General features: G+C 42.7%; 1 protein-coding gene across 1 annotated transcript in view; it reads left to right on the top strand.

Annotated features, from left to right (window-relative positions):
• Nucleotides 1-17,747, top strand: part of LOC137533472 (immunoglobulin lambda-1 light chain-like) — a 26,231-nt gene extending 8,484 nt beyond the window's left edge. Inside the window, exons 2-5 of the mRNA XM_068254855.1 lie at nucleotides 5,336-5,404; nucleotides 9,574-9,909; nucleotides 13,192-13,488; nucleotides 17,377-17,747. Of these exons, the coding sequence (XP_068110956.1) occupies nucleotides 5,336-5,404; nucleotides 9,574-9,909; nucleotides 13,192-13,488; nucleotides 17,377-17,492 (818 nt within the window). The 3' untranslated portion in view covers nucleotides 17,493-17,747. The remainder of the gene's footprint in view (nucleotides 1-5,335; nucleotides 5,405-9,573; nucleotides 9,910-13,191; nucleotides 13,489-17,376) is intronic.

Raw genomic sequence — 17,747 nt, 5'->3', positions numbered from 1 at the left:
GGGGATTGAGCTGAAGGTGTTGTCAGCTATAGGTACATTGGCTCATACACTATCAGCTCACATAAGAACATGTGTCAATTTATCAGAGCACATGTAAGCTGCCAAAAAGTTTTTGGATTGTTGGAGAAACCCCACAAAAAAGACACTCTATGCAGATATTATTCAACTGATGGAAACCGAACACAAGTTTCCAGTAGTAAATACTGAGCCTTCTGCTATTGCTAAATTCATTCTGAAAGCACATTGTGGTTGCCAAGATGAACACTGGTCAACATCAATATACAGCATCCTGTGTGAACATGTAATGCATGCGTCCGCCTAAAACAGTAACTGATTAAAACAGAAAGTTGTCATTTGTATGAGGTCTTTAACCTGCCATGTCAGTATGACCACTTCCTGGTGACCACACATCGCACATACCACTTTACACTTGCCTTCAATTCTTCGTATTTGTGCCTTCTTATATGTTTCTTACCTGCCTCATACCGAACAAACAGAAAACATCAATTGAGCCAGTCTACTTATTTTTTTAAATGTTTAATTTAAAATAAATAATGCATGCATGAAACTTGTAACACTGATCTGTATCAACCAGTGGTGCTCACCGCCAGGTCGTGATCACGCTTACGCATAGATTCACGACCATTTTGACGCATTCCGCCTCGGACACGCTAAGCCGTGAATAGATTTTCAACCACGAAAATCTGCTTCGGCTTCGCGTGAATGCGGACAGAAATCCGCATTCACGCTCGTGAAACCCGGCGCTGAAGTCGTGGTTAGCGGAAATGCATCAAACTATGCGGAAGTGACACATTGCACATTGTTGTTAACTATGCCTGCCTTTATAAAGACAGTTACTACCTGCCTAGTGCCTACCTTGGTTAATTTTTTGGTGTTATGGTACTACTACCAGTAAGTTGCCATGGTCCTCCTTCTGAGCTGCTGAACTGACCGCCCGCTTTGTCCTCCTGACTCAATCGCTACTACACTCTGCGTTCACACTGCCCGAGTCACTGGGTGCATTTAATTTTTTGGCCAGCACTATGATGCTGTGCTACTACTACTACCACCAGTATGTTGCCATGGTCCTTCTGTGCTGCTGAACTGACCGCCCGCATTGTCCTCCTCCTCCTGACTCAGTCGCTTCCACCAATGTACTCTGTCTGCGTTCACACTGCCCGGGTCACCGGGTGCATTTAATTTTTTGGCCAGCACTATGACGCTGTGCTGCTACTACTACCACCAGTATGTTGCCATGGTCCTTCTGTGCTGCTGCTGCTGCTGAACTGAACGCCCGCTTTGTCCTCCTCCTCCTCCTGACTCAATCGCTACCACGGTACCACCAATGCACTCTGTCTGCGTTATCACTGCCCGGGTCACCGGGTGCATTTAATTTTTTGGCCAGCACTATGACACTGTGCTACTACTACTACCACCAGTATGTTGGCATGATCCTTCTGTGCTGCTGCTGCTGAACTGACCGCCCGCATTGTTCTCCTCCTCCTGACTCAATCGCTTCCACCAATGTACTCTGTCTGCGTTCACACTGCCCGGGTCACCGGGTGCATTTAATTTTTTGGCCAGCACTATGACGCTGTGCTGCTACTACTACCACCAGTATGTTGCCATGGTCCTTCTGTGCTGCTGAATTGACCGCCCGCATTGTCCTCCTCCTCCTGACTCACTCGCTTCCACCACTGTACTCTGTCTGCGTTCACACTGCCCGGGTCACCGGGTGCATTTAATTTTTTGGCCAGCACTATGACGCTGTGCTGCTACTACTACTACCAGTATGTTGCCGTGGTCCTTCTGTGCTGCTGAACTGACCGCCCGCATAGTCCTTCTCCTGACTCAGTCGCTACCACCACTGCACTCTGCGTTCACACTGCCCGTGTCCACTGACAACTCTGCTGCAATGTCATTGCTAATTGCTGCAAAAAAAAAAAAAAAAAAAAAAAAAAAATTACAAAAACCTCTCTGGGGCCTTTTTGGCGTCAGCCACTCATCCTCCTCCAGCGGTACCTTCGCCGCCAAGTGCCATTGGAACTCGCCTTCACCTCTTTGATTGCTTAACGCGTATATCCCTTTTTAAAACCACGTATTTATCAATTAATAGCCCCATTTACAGTGGTGATTTGTCTTTAAAAGCCATTAAAAAAAAAAAAATTGGGAATTTTTTATGTTGAAGTTATGTTGCCCCTTATCACCTCGATAATCCATGCAATTTGGGGGATTGTAGCATGTTTGGGGGCTTTGTTATTAACGTTAAAAGAAATTCCGCCTCCGGGCGGGAATCCACGCGTGATTACGCCATTCACGGCAGAAAATCCGCGTGGTTGCGTGGACGCGGACGAAAATCCGCATGCGGCGGGGCCGAATGCGGATTTTTTTTTGCAACCACGCGGATTGCCGAATTCGTGGATGAGGCACATCCGAGCACCCCTGGTATGAACACTGTTCACACTTCTCCCACCTCAAAACACAGTGAAGAGGAATACGAAAGTAAAAACTGATGGCATACTTTAGTCCACTGGTGCTCATTAGTTGGCTGGTGTTGACTTCTCCTTTTTTTAATTGACAGGAGCTTGAAAACTAAACTAAATTAAATCAGCCCTAAGCTGATCTGATCAGGGAGGGATCTAATCTGAGAAAAAAATACAGCAATTCAGGCTAGAGCTCCTATTCACCTTTAGTATTTATAAACATACCTTCCTTTATTAACTTGATGTCCAGTAGAGATAATAAGCAATAACAAGCTATGATGGAATCTATGTATAGTTGTGAATCTATTCTCTATCTTATATACTCACTTTTCGTTTTTCTTTCTTTTCCCCTTTTTCTGCGCTGTTTTGTGGATGATCTAGGGGGTGGTTCGCACACTCCAGGTTGGATTGGTCTGTGTGCACATGCCTCTAGGTTGATTCATGATCGAAGTGATAGTTTATGTTAGTGGACCTTATCTGGTTCCCTACTTTCGGGAATAAGGTGGGAACCAAAATGTATGTTCTCATTTTTCTTAGGAGGGCTTGTGGTGGTCAAAGTATTTTTTGGTGTCACCCGTTTCCCCACCACCACCATCTTTTTCCCTTTTTGATGCACACACACTATGACCAGTTCCCCCCCCCCCCCCCCGTAGGGGCAGTGCCTGACACGCATTGTCCACTCATAGGGCTTGACACACTAAGACATTTAGCATGCCTTATCAGAGTTAACATGTCTTATCAGAGTGAATACACCTTATCAGAGTAGCATAGCGAGCGCTACTAACTTATGCCTGCGAATTGGCAATGACGAGAGCTCCACTCGTCCTACCCTGAGCCCCTGCGGGTCCAATCACTTTAAAGGACATTATCCCCGCACTTTGATTGGCCCTATAGGCTGCCTGTCAAGTTTCCTGTCAAGTGACAGACAGCCTATTGGGCCAATCAAAGTGCGGGGATAATGTCATTTAAAGTAATTTGGACCCGCAGGGGCTCAGGGCAGGACAGGTGGAGCTCTCGTCATTGCCAATTAGCAGGCATAAGTTTGTAGCGCTCGCTATGCTACTCTGATAAGGTGTGTTAACACAGATAATGTGTGACAACTCTGATAAGGCGTGTTAACTCAGATAATACATGTTAACTCTGATAAGGCATGCTATTTGTCTTAGTGAATCAAGCCCATAGTTTCATTATTGAGGATGTTGTTTTATAGTAGTTGGTCCTATTTCAACTGAAATTGAAGGATTGAGTCTATCACCTACTGTAAACTTGTCGACCAATTTTTGGTCACTATGTGGGTGTTTATCTGTTCAGTGGAGTTTCTTTCCCAGCTTCGGGCAGGCATGGTGCGGTTGTCCACGTACCCGTCACTGTCTACTCCAGGGTGGTCTTGCTAATAGCATCTATCAGTTTTGAGATGCTTTCCCTTTTCTTTTGCATGCAGAAATATTCCCCTTTAAACGTATATTTACATCGCAGTTCTTCCATCCATGAGTGGTGATTTTACAGCCAGATTGCGGCTGTGCAGTTTTCCGTATGTTGCTAGGCACCAGAGAATGCGGAGGACAGAGATTAGAATCCCGCCTCTCTGGGCAGCGAGACACAGGGACAGACAGAGAATGCGCGAACAGCCCCCAGAATGAGGCTTCATTTTGGGTATCCAAGGCAACAGAGTTGGAGTAGGTTGCAGACAGCTTAAAGAGCCCACCCTCTTCCCTTGCCTGGCCTCCATGTGAACAAACATGTCAAACGCAAAACAGCCCTTGCGCCCAGCAACCAGTCCCCTGCAGCCACCCCTTTTATCCTCACCTGGACTACGATGTGGATTGATTAATTGCATCTAACATTCTGTCTTGAGTAGCTGCATGGTCTAACGTTATTTGAATTCAAGCTGTCTATGCCTGCCCTGAATAAACTTGCTCTATCAAGGAATACAGCCCAGCGGTGCTCGTTCTTTTCTTTTTGCATGTAGAATTTATTATTATTGATTTATAAAGCCCCAATATATTCCATTGCGCTGTACAAAGTAAGAAACGAACTTGAGGTACTGAATAATACAGACAACGGCATATGCTAATATACAAAATACGGAACTGGTACAAAATTCAGAATTGATACAAAATTTTGAACTGGTAATTACAGTGACAAAAGTAACACGATGAATAACATGTATAATTAATTCCAAGACACAAAAAGGGGAGAGAGACCTGGCCTTGCAAGCTTACAATCTAAAGGTATGGAGAAAGGGCACGAGTTGGGGTAGTGTACAATAATCATAGGTAGAGGCAATGTGTTTTTAGGATATCTAGTAGGAGTGCAGCTTGGCCTTAGGTCAAAGGGTGAATGGCCTTAGGTAGAGTATATCCTTGTCGGGAAAAGTGAGTTTTGAGGGAGTGTTTAAGGATATCAAAGGTTGGAGAGTGAAGGATGTGTTGTGGAGGGGCATTCCAGCAGAGGGGTGAAGCATGTGTGAAATCTTTTATATGGGAATATGAGGAGGTAATTCTAGGGGAGGACAAAATAAGTAGTCTACAAAGTAGTATGTTACAATAGTTAAAGTTAAACTTGGTATATGGCTTTACAGTCAGTATCCACATTTTTACAGGATATGTAAACATATCCTAATTTCCTAGGAAAAAACCTGGGAGAAAAAAAGGTGAATTTGATTGGGCCCAATATGATTTATGAAGTTCTGCCTCAAAGCCATTTTGTAATAAATATTTTTGCTTATTTGATATCCACTGTTGCTAATATGAACCAATAATGTTGCAACATTTCAAAGAATAAGAAGTGCAAGGCAAAAGGGAGGTGTCTGGTTTCTGAGAAATAGGCATTCATTTTATGTTGTTTGTTAGCAAGTACCATACCACAAATTACCTCACAAATGAACATGAACCTCGTCAGCTTACTCCTGCTCTATGAAGGTAAGAAACGGATATATTTAGCAGCATTATTTATCATAAAATCAGAATGAAAAACAAAACAAAAACCCCACATAACATCAAATCTATAAATACTATACAGTATAAAATACATAAAACAAACAAACACAAATCTAACAACTACAAATAAAATCACTAGATTTCTTGACAAGCTTCATAAAAATATACACTAATCAAAATATATAAGTTATGTAGTACTCCATATGAAAAGTTGCATTACAGCAGCAATAAAACTTTGTCTTCTCTAGTCTTATTTTATTTTGTTGTTGTAATAATGTTATAACACCAGTAACATTAAGTACTGTATGGATATACTGTAAATTACATACTATTCCAATGTCCATAAATCCATAAATTATTATTTACTCAAAAAAGTTTGACAAAAGAAGACAAAATAAGTAAGAAAGTAAAACTGTTCTTTAGACCGACAATATAAAAATCTACTTTATTTTTTAGTTATTCATATTTTAATCTCCACTCAAAGGCCTTCCAAACTGATGCGTCACTTATTTTTTTTTTTTTAACCTGTCTTTAAAGGACAACTGAAGTGAGAGGGATATGGAGGCTGCCATATTTATTTCCTTTTAAGCAATACTAGTTGCCTGGCTGTCCTGATGATCCTTTGCTTCAAATACTTTAAGCTATAGACCCTGAAGAAGCATGCAGCAGATCAGGTGTTTCTGACATTATTGTCAGATCTGACAAGATTAGCTGCATGCTTGTTTCTGGTCTTATTCAGACACTGCTGAAGTCAAATAAATCAGCAGGACTGCCAGGCAACTGGTGTTGTTTAAAAGGCAATAACTATGGCAGCCTCCATGTCCCTCTCACTACAGTTGTTCTTTAAAAGAAATACTGAGTGAGAAGATTAGCTTAAAATTAACCTGAACCCAGAGAAATACATAGCGTATCATTGCAGACTCTTTACAAAATGTGTTTTCCCTGTTTTTTGGTTTTACTTTTATGCTTTCTGTATGACCACACACTAACTCCACACCTGCTCCAGATGTGTGACTCGGACACATCTAAAATCGAGATATCACCCAGATAACTGAGTTGTTTTTTTTTTTCAAATGAAGATGGCAGCCCCAAATCTCTCTGAGTCCAGGTATCCTTTAAGTTATCTACTCTTCACAAATCAGGGTTATATATATAGATATATTGAGCTCTCCTTTCCCAGTTTTCACTGACTTTGGTTCTGTCTTCCATCTAAACCTGAAAGCATCAGAAATGCAGTTCCTGCTATTAGGGACACTAGTGGTAGGACCATGGGTGATACACAAGAGGCTCGCAAGTACCCTCTGGCTTAAACATGCTATAGCAATTCATAGGACTACTGTTCTTTTAATGGTAATCAGGGCCCTTCCACACTGGGGCCTATATGCAATTAACTTTTTCTCCTGAGTTTTCTCCTAGGTGATATTTTTAAACGTGTCAATAAAATGCCTTTCAAGCCAGCAGCAGGCAAGAAAATACTCAAAATATTTTTTACAGTACTTTTTCACCTACTTTTCAGTACGTTTTAAGTTGAAAAGCACTGGAAAGTGTAACATCCTTACTTTCCAGCGGCAGGTCCCGCGGCGGGCCTGGCGTGGTCCGCACGAGCGGCGGGACTGCTTCCCTTCAGCTGTGTCTTCCGGGTCGCATGCGACCCAAAGGTCGCATCGCGCACGCTCGAGCTCCATTGAGCCTTATAGGGTCAGGAGGAGGATTCAGCAGATGAGGTCATGAGTGACCTCATCAGATGGGAGTGGCTACTGATCAGGGAATCTGGATTTAAGGTCGGGAGCAGTCAGTGCTCGCCGACCTTGATACTAATCAGTTCGCTGGTTCCTGGTCTAGCTAGCTAGCTTATTGAGTTACATTAATATATTGTGTAGACACACAATATATATGTACTCTAGTTAGTCAGTCGTTCTGTCTTGATTTTTGATAGCTGTAATTATAATTATTCATAATATCCTCCTGATATTATTAATATAACATCTACTGTTGATTTACCTGTGTACCGACTTTTGCTTGTTTCCTGACCACGCTATTGCCTAGCTCTTTTGTATCACTGCCATCTGATTTACGTTAACGACTCGGCCTGTTTCCTGACTCTGTTCCTGCCTGATCCTTGCAATACGACTGACATCTGATACACGTGTATGACCCTGCTCGATATTGACTATGATTAAGCTTAACGATTTTGTACCTTGACTTTGTAAAACTTGTGCACAAATTCTGACCAGACTTGACTACACATTGTACGATTATTGTGTATTATATTACTGTGATGGTTATCTCGTCATGCCCAGCGTGATAGAAAGTTATTTTAAATAGAAGATGAAAAATGATCTCCTAGGAGAAAACTCAGGAGAAAAAGTGAATTGCATATGGGCCTACATGTGCTTCAATCTGACTTTAGAAGCGCAGGTGTTTTGTGAATTGCAAGGGCACCGTGATTAACAAAGTAATGGTGGTGCCCTGTACAGTAGACTGCAATCCCTTTTTAACCCAATCACAAATGTAGTGCCTGTTGCATTTTTCCTGTGTTTGGGTTAAATGAAAGGGAGTGCATGGAAATTGTAGTCCAGGCAAAACGCGTTATCAAAAAGAAGTGAAATTGAGTAAAATGGAGAATACTCTTCAAGATTGGACTGTTGACATTCAAATCCCTGCGCAACTTGGGCCCTGGATACATAAAGGACTTGCTGAAGCTGCACCACACCTCTCACAACTTCCGATCAGCAGCTTCAATAAACTTGGTCACTCCCAGAGTGCACCTCAAAACCTTTGGAGCCAGAGCTTTCTGTCATGCTGCCCCTACCCTTTGTAACTCCCTACCAAACCCAGTAAAGTCAGCCCCTTTCCAAGAAGTTATTCAAATCAAGATTGAAAAGCCACCTGTTTAGCCTGGCATTTCCAGACTTATAGAGTCCTTCCTCTGTACCACAATGTACCAATCAACCAATTACTGGTCTGAGCCATAATTATGCCCTTTGAGTCCTATGGGAGAAAATCGCTTTACAAATGTTATTTGTTGTTGAAAATCTTAGTGCACCGCCATCCCGTATTCAGTCTGGAAGGGCCTTTAGAGTGTTTGTGTGTTAGGGATTGCTTGGTTCTAATGCCTGATCTGAAAGGGGCCCTCAGTCTGGTTCATAAACATGTCCTGGAATTAGCAATGTTTGCAATTCCCCCTCTACATTCACCGATCAATCCGTGGATTTCCAAGAAGCTCAAGACTCACTATCCTAAAGTATAAATGTAGTGCAAAAACATTACCAGATGTTAAAATATTTCAGGTTATGGCTAGTTTGTTTTTGTCAGAGCTGTCAGTGTTACCTAGTATAAAAGACCATTTTGCTTATAATGCTATACGTTTTACAGAGATTTAGGCTGGAAGCACACCATACCGGATGAAAAACTGATCCTTTAAAAAGGCATCCTTTTTTCCGATTAAACGGCTCAGTTTCTTACATTGTGCATCAGTTTTTCATCCTGTTTTCCAATCTGGTCCATTCCCTACTCACTTGCTGCATTCCTCCACTGCTGCTGCCGCCATCCATTTATGTCTCAACTGCCACTGCTGCTGTTCATTCAGGTCACGTCATGCTGGAAACACCAGTGCACCGATCCTGATCCCCCAGCAGAAGCATCACAGGCTCCCATTAGTTTGAAAAAGACCAATAGGAATCCTCCATGAGTACCAGTGAGGATTTTCATTGATCCACAACTCAGTGAACCTATGAGAATCCTCCCTGGGAGGGACTATTCCCAATGATATACTGCAACCAATGGGAGCCTGAGGTGCTTCTGCTGGGGCCTTACGATCGGCATACCGGCATTTGTTCCATGCAGGGACTCGAAAGGGAGCGTGGCAGTTGAGTATATTGCGAAACGCACATAACAAGCTGCCTAGCGAGAATGGATACTGTCCATTCTCATAGGCAAGCCTAGCATTGATTCCAATGGCCTCCATCTGTCGCATCCAGTCGATTCCAAAAAATCGTGCGGGACCCATCCTTCCGTTCCACTTTTCGGAACGCACCAAACAGATCCCTTATGAATAGATCTTTACGCCAGTGTGAAAGGAGCCTAAGTACATTAGTATGTATAATTGTAACTATTTGATACAAGATATTGACCTGACTCTCCTTTTGCAGTGATAGATGCACAGATGAGTCTGTATCAGCCTCAGGACAGTGTGACAGCGGATATCGGAGCCACTGGAGTTATCACATGTGTATCCAGTGAGAATCTGGAGACTGGTACATTTGTTTCCTGGTATAAGAAGAGTTCTAATGCCCCACAAATCCCAGAGACTGTGAAGAGCTGTTCCACAGATAAAGATCGGCATAAATATGGATGTGAGAATAGAGACAACAAGGCAAACCTGAGGATTTATAATGTACAGAGTGATGATGCTGGAGTTTATTACTGCTCATTCCATTATGTTACTGTCCGGAAGTTTGGCAATGGGACAACACTAATTACAAGAGGTAAGAAATAATTTTCAGAACAGTATAGTGTGCCACTAAAGACATTATTGAAACCAATAAACTTACAAAATTGATAATAAACCAAGACAATTTATGCCAGCTTTTCAGCAACTGAACATATTTTCTGGCTCCTGTACTAGTTACCAGACTGATGTCTAGGCAGTAGATGATGGATTTTTCCAAACATGGACATAAACAGTAAAAAAAAAAAACATGACAAAAAGTTCTAAATCCTATGCAATAAATTTGTATTATTTTGTGTGGTCCAAATGACCCCTGTAATTTGGAAAAAAAAACTGAGGGGAAATGGAAATGTAACCAACTGGGACACTGACAGTCTAATAAATAAATCATTATAATAAACTAATGATTTTTGAACTATAATCATAGAGTGCCATAAAAGTCAGTGTGTAGCCTTTTACCTGTCTTAAAATAGAAATTAAAAAATTGGAAGCATGGTCATGGTCATGCTGGACTAATGAACAAAAGCATCCATGTCGTGTGCTGTGAACAGACTTGTTTTTTTGTTTTTTGTTTTTTTATTTGGGACAAGCAGTAGGTTTCTATTTTTTTCTTTAAATGTAGAAAACAACCTGTACATCACAAATAATGCGCTAGTGAAGGTGAAACACACAGGCTGTCTGAAGACTTGTTCTGCACTGTGCCCGTCTGTCTCAAAAGAGAAAAACACTTTCAGCCTATCCCTTTGTGTTACAAGTGGTGGGGGCTTACTGTCAGCAGTGAAAAGTTGCATACCCCTTCTGTATTTTCCAGAACCTAAAATAGAGGACATTTTAAAACAACCAGACTGATGCTAAACTGAGAAAATCTTATAAAACCCAGAAGGCAATCTTGCAGAAGCTTCTTACTGAAGCAGTGGAAGATCATAAAATCCTTTAAGAGGAGCTGTTAGCAATACTATCTCAGAAAAAAACCACATATATAAGTATATATATATATATATATATATATATATATATATATATATATATATATATACTTGCTCTACTTACATAATATATGTATTGCACTGTCCGCGTTTTGATTTTAGTAATTTTTCTACAGTAAAAAAAAAGAGAAAAACCTTCTCAGCATTTCCCATTTTAAGTGTAGCTATTTTGAAGCCAATCCTGATGTGATTTCCTCCCTTAATCTCCTCTGCCTGATTGTGTATGCATTGCCCACCCTGCACTATAGAAAGTGAGGGGGGGGGGATGTGTAACAGGAGGGAAAGAGGCAAAAAGGAAAAGGGAAAAGGAAGTTGCAGGACATGCTGGGTTGTCCTTTTTTGCTCATCTATTTCCTCTTAGACTTAACTAATGATTGGCCGCATTAGTTAAGTCTAAGAGGAAATAGATGAGCAAAAAAGACAACCCAACATGTCCTGCAACTTCCTTTTTGTGTGCCAAATTTTGTGTGTACCAAATAAGAGCCAGGTAAACTGGAGAATGATCATTTATCAACAAGAAAAGTAATAGTGATTTTAACTTTTGGATTGCCTGGTTAGCATCCTTATTACTTGTTTACCAGGTAAAAATAAAGAATTGATTTTTGATTTTATGCCGACAGGTACACTTTAAAGGATACCTCTAGGCAGATTAAAAAACAAAAATCCACTTACCTAGGGCTTCCTCCAGCCCCTGGCAGCCACCCTGTGCCCTCGCTGCAGCTTCGGTGGTTCCCGGTGTCCTCCGCTCCCCAGGTCGGCTTCTTGTGCGCTCCACCGCGAAGGTCACATGGTCTGGCTGATCCCATCAGGATTGTACTGCGCAGGTGCAGAACTACTGACGTCAGCCAGACCACGTAACTTGCACGGTGGAGCGCACAAGGGCCCATATTCAATTAACTTTTTCACCTGAGTTTTCTCCTAGGTGAAATTTTCAAATTTGTCGATAAAATGTCTTTTAAATCACTAGAAAGCAAAAAAAATACTAAAAAAGTACTAAAAAGTTATTCTAAATTAAAGAAGAAAAATTATCTCCAGGGAGAAAAGTCAGGTGAAAAAGTGAATTGCATATGGCCCAAGATCTCTATGAGTTTATGGGAGCCTTGACCCAGTAGCAATCCCTCCCCCACAAAGACTTTCATGATGTCCTCCTCAACAGCATTATAGATACCTTTTGGGGTTAAATGATGGTGGAAGCTGCTGTTGCTAATCTGCTACCACAGTCTACCTTCTACTTCTGGGAGGGCCACTGCTTCTGGCAGCAAGGTCTGCGCATAGAGTAACCTTGCAGCATCCAGTCCAGCACTGCTTCATCAGATGTAATGTGCCCCCCCCCCCCCCCCCCTGAAAAAAAGAGACAACAACAATGTGCTGTGTGATATATGCTGTGTGCATATGATAATTTTACTGGCCTTTTGTGAATAGAATAATAATAATTCTAAGATTTATTTTCCACTTTTCTCTTGTCGGACTCAAAGTGCTTGAGAGCCGCAGCTACAGTAATAGGGAGTCTCACCCAAGGACTCCTTACTGAATAGGTACTGGCTTACTGAATAGGTAGAGCCAAGTTTCAAACCCTAGTTTCCAATGTCCGAGGCAAAGCCCTTAACCAGTATTATCCAGCCACAATATGCTCCAAAGAGACAGAGAGTTAACACCAAGCTAGATACTGTTGCCCTGGTTTCTAGAGAGTTTCAGACTGAAAGTTTTTTCGTTTTTTTTTTAACAGTTAAAGCTTATTGATTTTGTTTGTAAAACAGAGGAAAAAATAAACTTCCAGAGAAAGCACAGAGTGTCCAGAACAATACAGTATCATCCATCGTCAGTAGTCAATGACAACATAAATTTCATATCAGTTACATACGATTAATAGCAGCACAGAACAAGAAATTCAGTCTGAAATTTGAAGACATTTAGGTAAAAAATGACTTGTCTATGGTTATGCAGTGGTGGCAGGGGCACCTCTAGAATGATAAAACATCTAAAAACAGTTTAAAATGAAGATGGCTTACTTTTGAAGAAGTCACCAACTGCAAAATAGTTCATTGTGAACACTAGATGACACGTTTTGTGGGCTAGATGCTGCTTCCTCAGGTCAAAATCAGTATCTTTATGCAGCAAGTAGATAGATATTCTCTTACAGCTTCTAGCCATGCCCCCGGAATTGTCTTCTAGTGCCTTTTATCTCAGTGACCCAGTCAGCTATCGGATTCCAGCACTCTGGTGGGGAAAGAAAGGGATGAGTGACCAAGTCTGATTTTATCTAAGTTGAAAATTTGTCTTTAAAGACTAAGCTGCTTACATTATTCGTGATAATCTATTTACTTCCTTTGCAGAAAGATTCACTGCAAACAGCTCCATCTATCTCCTGGCTCCTCCTTCTCCTGACAATACAATGCAGATAGCTTGTGTGGTGACTTTGGCACCTTCGATCATCTATGTGACCTGGAGTCTCTCTGGAACACAACGCAAGGGCAAGAAGATGATGTACTGTAAAGAAATAAATCACAGCTGGACTGTCCTGAACTTACTCTCACTTAGACAACACAACTGGGACTATGGAGATAACGTTACTTGTGATGCCTTGTTCAGTGAGACTTCTGTTCAGACCCAATGGAGAATAAAAAGAACAGGTAAAGATACTCCATTGTAACCCAGGTCCCCTCCTTTGTGCTTTTGTAAAGGCGGTGATCCAGCTGGATCATGGACTACTGCACATGCGCGGTCCTGGGCGCACTCACCATCCAATCACATTCCTGTGCCTGGAAACATTCTGCGCTAGCACAGTTACAGTCTTAATGAACTGCAAATGCGCAGGAAGCTCCCATCCATGGGAGCATGATCAGGTGTTTTTTGCGGCGAGGAGTGCCTATGCACAGTAGACCGCTACTCAGATGAGCCATGGACTTTACAGGGTTGGTTAGAAGCACAACAGAGGGGAAAAGGAAGACAGCGAGGGAGCAGATGGACTACAGGAGGCTAGAGGAAGCCCCAGGTAAGTAAAAATCCTTTCTTCCCTTACTCTTAGGTACATTTTAATTAGAAAATTTTAATGTCAAATGTCAAAAACTGTTTCATTTTTTTTTTTTTTTAAGAAAACCTGTAACGATAAAAAGTTCCCCTGGGGGAGTACTCACCTCGGGTGGGGGAAGCCTCCGGATCCGATCGAGGCTTCCCCGTCCTCATGTGTCCCACGGCGGTCTCGCTGTGCCCCTTCGAACAGCGATGATGTAAATATTTACTTTCCCAGCTCCAGCACAGGCGCAGTATCGTCTCTCCGCTCGGAGATAGGCGGAAATAGCCGATCGCTGTCGGGCCGCTCTACTGCGTAGGCGCAAGTCTCCTGCACCTGCGTAGTAGAGCAGACCCAACAGAGATCAGCTATTTCCGCCTATCTCTGTGCTGAGAGCCGCAACAGTGCCACCCGCTGGAGCCAGGGAAGGTAAATAAATCTAGCTTGTCAGGCTTGTCGAGCCAGGATTGCCAGAGACTTCGGGGGAGCCAGCGCTGGATTGCCTGCAGCTACAGGGGAGGGGGAAGCCTCATTGGGGCCCTAAGGCTTTCCCCTTCCAAGGTAGATACCCCCCAGGGGAGATTTTTTTCTGTACAGGGTCTCTTTAAGCAATAACTTTTGGAGCTACAGTGAGGGGAAGAAGTTTTAAGTTCCCCCGTGTAGTTGTGGATGCTTTATCAAAATTCCCATGGTGAATGCAATTCCACAAGGAAAGATATTGAATGGAACCCCCGATTAAGGGAGATTGATAGTTGTGTTGTGTTTCTTCCATTTGTGAACTATTGTGCTGTCGTCACCTTTTCAACGAGCAGCTTGGCGATGGTTTTGTAGCTCTTCCCAGCCATGTGCAGGTCTACTGTCTTGTCCCTGACATCTTTGGACAGCTCTTTGGTCTTGGCCACGGTGGCTAGTTTGGAATCTGATTGCTTCTGTGGACAGGCGTCTTTTATATAGGTCATGTAACAAGCTAGGATTAGGAGCACTCCCTTACATCCCAACATACATGCAGTGAAGACACCCGGGGGACTGGAAATTTTGATCTTTTGATAGGGGATCAAATACTTATTTCACTCATTTCAATACACATCCAGCTCTGACCTTGGGGCACTGGGTTTTTGAGGGCCCTTTTATTGTTATTTTGTCTGTCACAGCTACAATAAACCTATCACTACAATTCACTTCTTGATCAGAGAGCAAACAAGATAAATCAGTAGGGGATCAAATACTTATTTTTCTCATTGTATATAATGAAGATGGTCTCCATGGAGTTTCACTGCACTGGACATGGTACAAGAATGTACACCTTCTTAAATTACAGCCCAAATGTTCAATGTTTAAGCTGTCCATCTGGTTTTCTGGGTTTTAAAGCAAAATATTGTTTTATTTAATTTTCTTCAATTTGATGATCTGTCGGGGCAGTTGAGTTGTTTCATAAAATAACAGTAAACAAGAATACAATTTTCAAGTTACAAAGTCAACTTTAACCTGTCCATTCTGACCCACTGTGCAGCAGTTTCTGGGTTCATGTTGATAATTCTGCTTGTACTTATTTCCAAGGCCAGATTTAAACTTTGTGTAGGTCAAGTATGTTGTGGTTCCCCATGTGCAGCAGCACCCCTCCCATTGCATGTGCAGCCCCCTATTCCATGTGTGTAATCCTTGTATGCATCCCCTCTCTTACACAAACAGCCACCTTGAGCATTAGTTCTCCTTTTTCATGTGTTGCTCCCTATTTTTGGCCTCCTCTTTTATATGTAGAAAGAATTTGCGATAATTCAGGTTGGAGTGAACTTGAGATGTCTCCCAGAGCATCACTGCTGAATATATGCAAATTAACCATTGTTACCCTTAGAAGCTAAACACACCTCCAGAACCGCTGGAATGCAATGATGTGTCAGCTTGTTCATTTGTACAGAGCCATAATAATCCAACATGCATACAGACTGTTTCGAATTGTTTGATCAGTGCATGGCATGGATTAATTTGGCTCTATGCAGTAGGGCTTGTAAATCCGAGAGGTACAGACTAACCAGCAAGCCCATGGTGACCCAGAACTCATTGGAGTGTGTAAGGGACTACAATGGTTCTAAAAGCCCCCTTACTAATGGCCCATACTCACGGGCTACAAATGTCGCCGCAACACGCGGCGCGCGCGTGTTGCGGCGACAGGTCGCCCGTGAGTATGGGCCGTTGAACGGGCGCGCACCCCGAACTGTCGCCCGTCGCTGATGTCGCCAGGCGATTGAAATGTTCAATCGCCTGGCGACAGTCGCCGCCGCAACTCCGCCGCAGCTGTCGCTAGTCCGCGTGAGTACGCGGACTAGCGACAGCAACCTCCATTGAGGTATGCAGAGCTTCCGGCGGGGGGAGGAGGAAAGTCGGCGACAGCTTCCGTCGAGCCGCTGGTCCCTCTTCCGAGTGTGTACGCGGAGGGACCTGGCGAGGAGCTGTCGCCGGCCTGTCGCCCGCACGCTCACGTGTGCTGGCGACAGGCCACTTTTGATGCCCGTGAGTATGGGCCATAAGATGTTAAGAAAAACAAAAGTTTGCTTTCCTAAAACAGAAAGAATTTGCGATAATTCAGGTTGGAGTGAACTTGAGATGTCTCCCAGAGCACCACTGCTGAATATATGCAAATTAATTTGCATATATTCAGCAGTGTTGCTCTGGGAGACATCTCAAGTTCACTCCAACCTGAATTATCGCAAATTCTTTCTGTTTTAAGAAAGCAAACTTTTGTTTTTCTTAACGTCTTAGTAAGGGGGCTTTTAGGACCATTGTAGTCCCTTACACACTCCAATGAGTTCTGGGTCACCATGAGCTTGCTGGTTAGTCTGTACCTTTTATATGTAGCAACCCTTCTTTCATATCCAGGTGCCCCCTTGGGCTACAGCTACCCAAGGCCTGAGCTTTTTGAGCCTTTCCAGAAATCTGACCTTGCTTCTTTTATTGGTTATGCCTCTGAGGAGGAGTAATCATGGGCAATGCCCCCCACATTAAACACTACCCCCTTAAAAGCTTCTTATATTTGAAGGTTTCCTCTTACTTTCCCAGTGGTGGTGAGAGTGACCCAATTTATGAGAAGCAGTTAATAAAAGCACGACCAAAAATGGGCAGCACCCAGGTGAAGGTAATTTCTTTAATTTGATGAAAATGATATCAGTATAATCATTCATCCCTACCTGGATCCAGAGACCACTTACGGATGGATTTTATAGCTCTCACAGGACTGCTGTGACAGGGAGGGGAGCAACCCCATCTATTCCCCCCCACTCCCCGTAGGTGGTGCCATGTTGTTATAATAATTGGTGCTTTTGATGCCACCCCAAGTAGCAGGCATTTTGAAATAAGTATACCTCTGGCCACCACTAAAACATGGGGCAGTGGCTTTTGGCCAAAGTTCCAGCTTGTATTATGTAAATGAGGAGCTTTTCACTCTAGTTTATATATGTTAAACATAATGTTTTGGCAAAACTATTAATACACTGCTGCATTTTTTGTTTTTCAGATTCAGGTTGTGACTGGTCCTTCGCTCAGTGCACCTCCTATGTGCGATATGTGCTGATTCTGCTGGTTCTGCTGATGTTTATCCTCGTCGTACATCTATCTTGGACTTGCCAGTGACATATTACACAGAATATATGTAAAAGAGAAGCCTAGAGCCCGATATAGTGTAGTAGGTTATGGAACGGAAGGAGTAATGACAGAGTACAAATGTATACTCACAAAACAGGGTTACCTCCAGGCAACCACTGTATAGGCAGGTGAGGAGATTTTCCTGTCCTCACTCAGGATTAAGAAGTCGCTCTCTGTAGACAGTAAAAAGAAAAGGGGTATCCCCCTCCACCAGGGGTGGATATATATGACCAGAGTAGAACA

This window comes from Hyperolius riggenbachi, chromosome 9 (genome assembly GCF_040937935.1).
Source record: "Hyperolius riggenbachi isolate aHypRig1 chromosome 9, aHypRig1.pri, whole genome shotgun sequence".
NCBI classification, from domain to species: domain Eukaryota; kingdom Metazoa; phylum Chordata; class Amphibia; order Anura; family Hyperoliidae; genus Hyperolius; species Hyperolius riggenbachi.
Note: the sequence above shows the minus strand (reverse complement) of the source record. Positions and strands in the feature narration are given on the sequence as shown.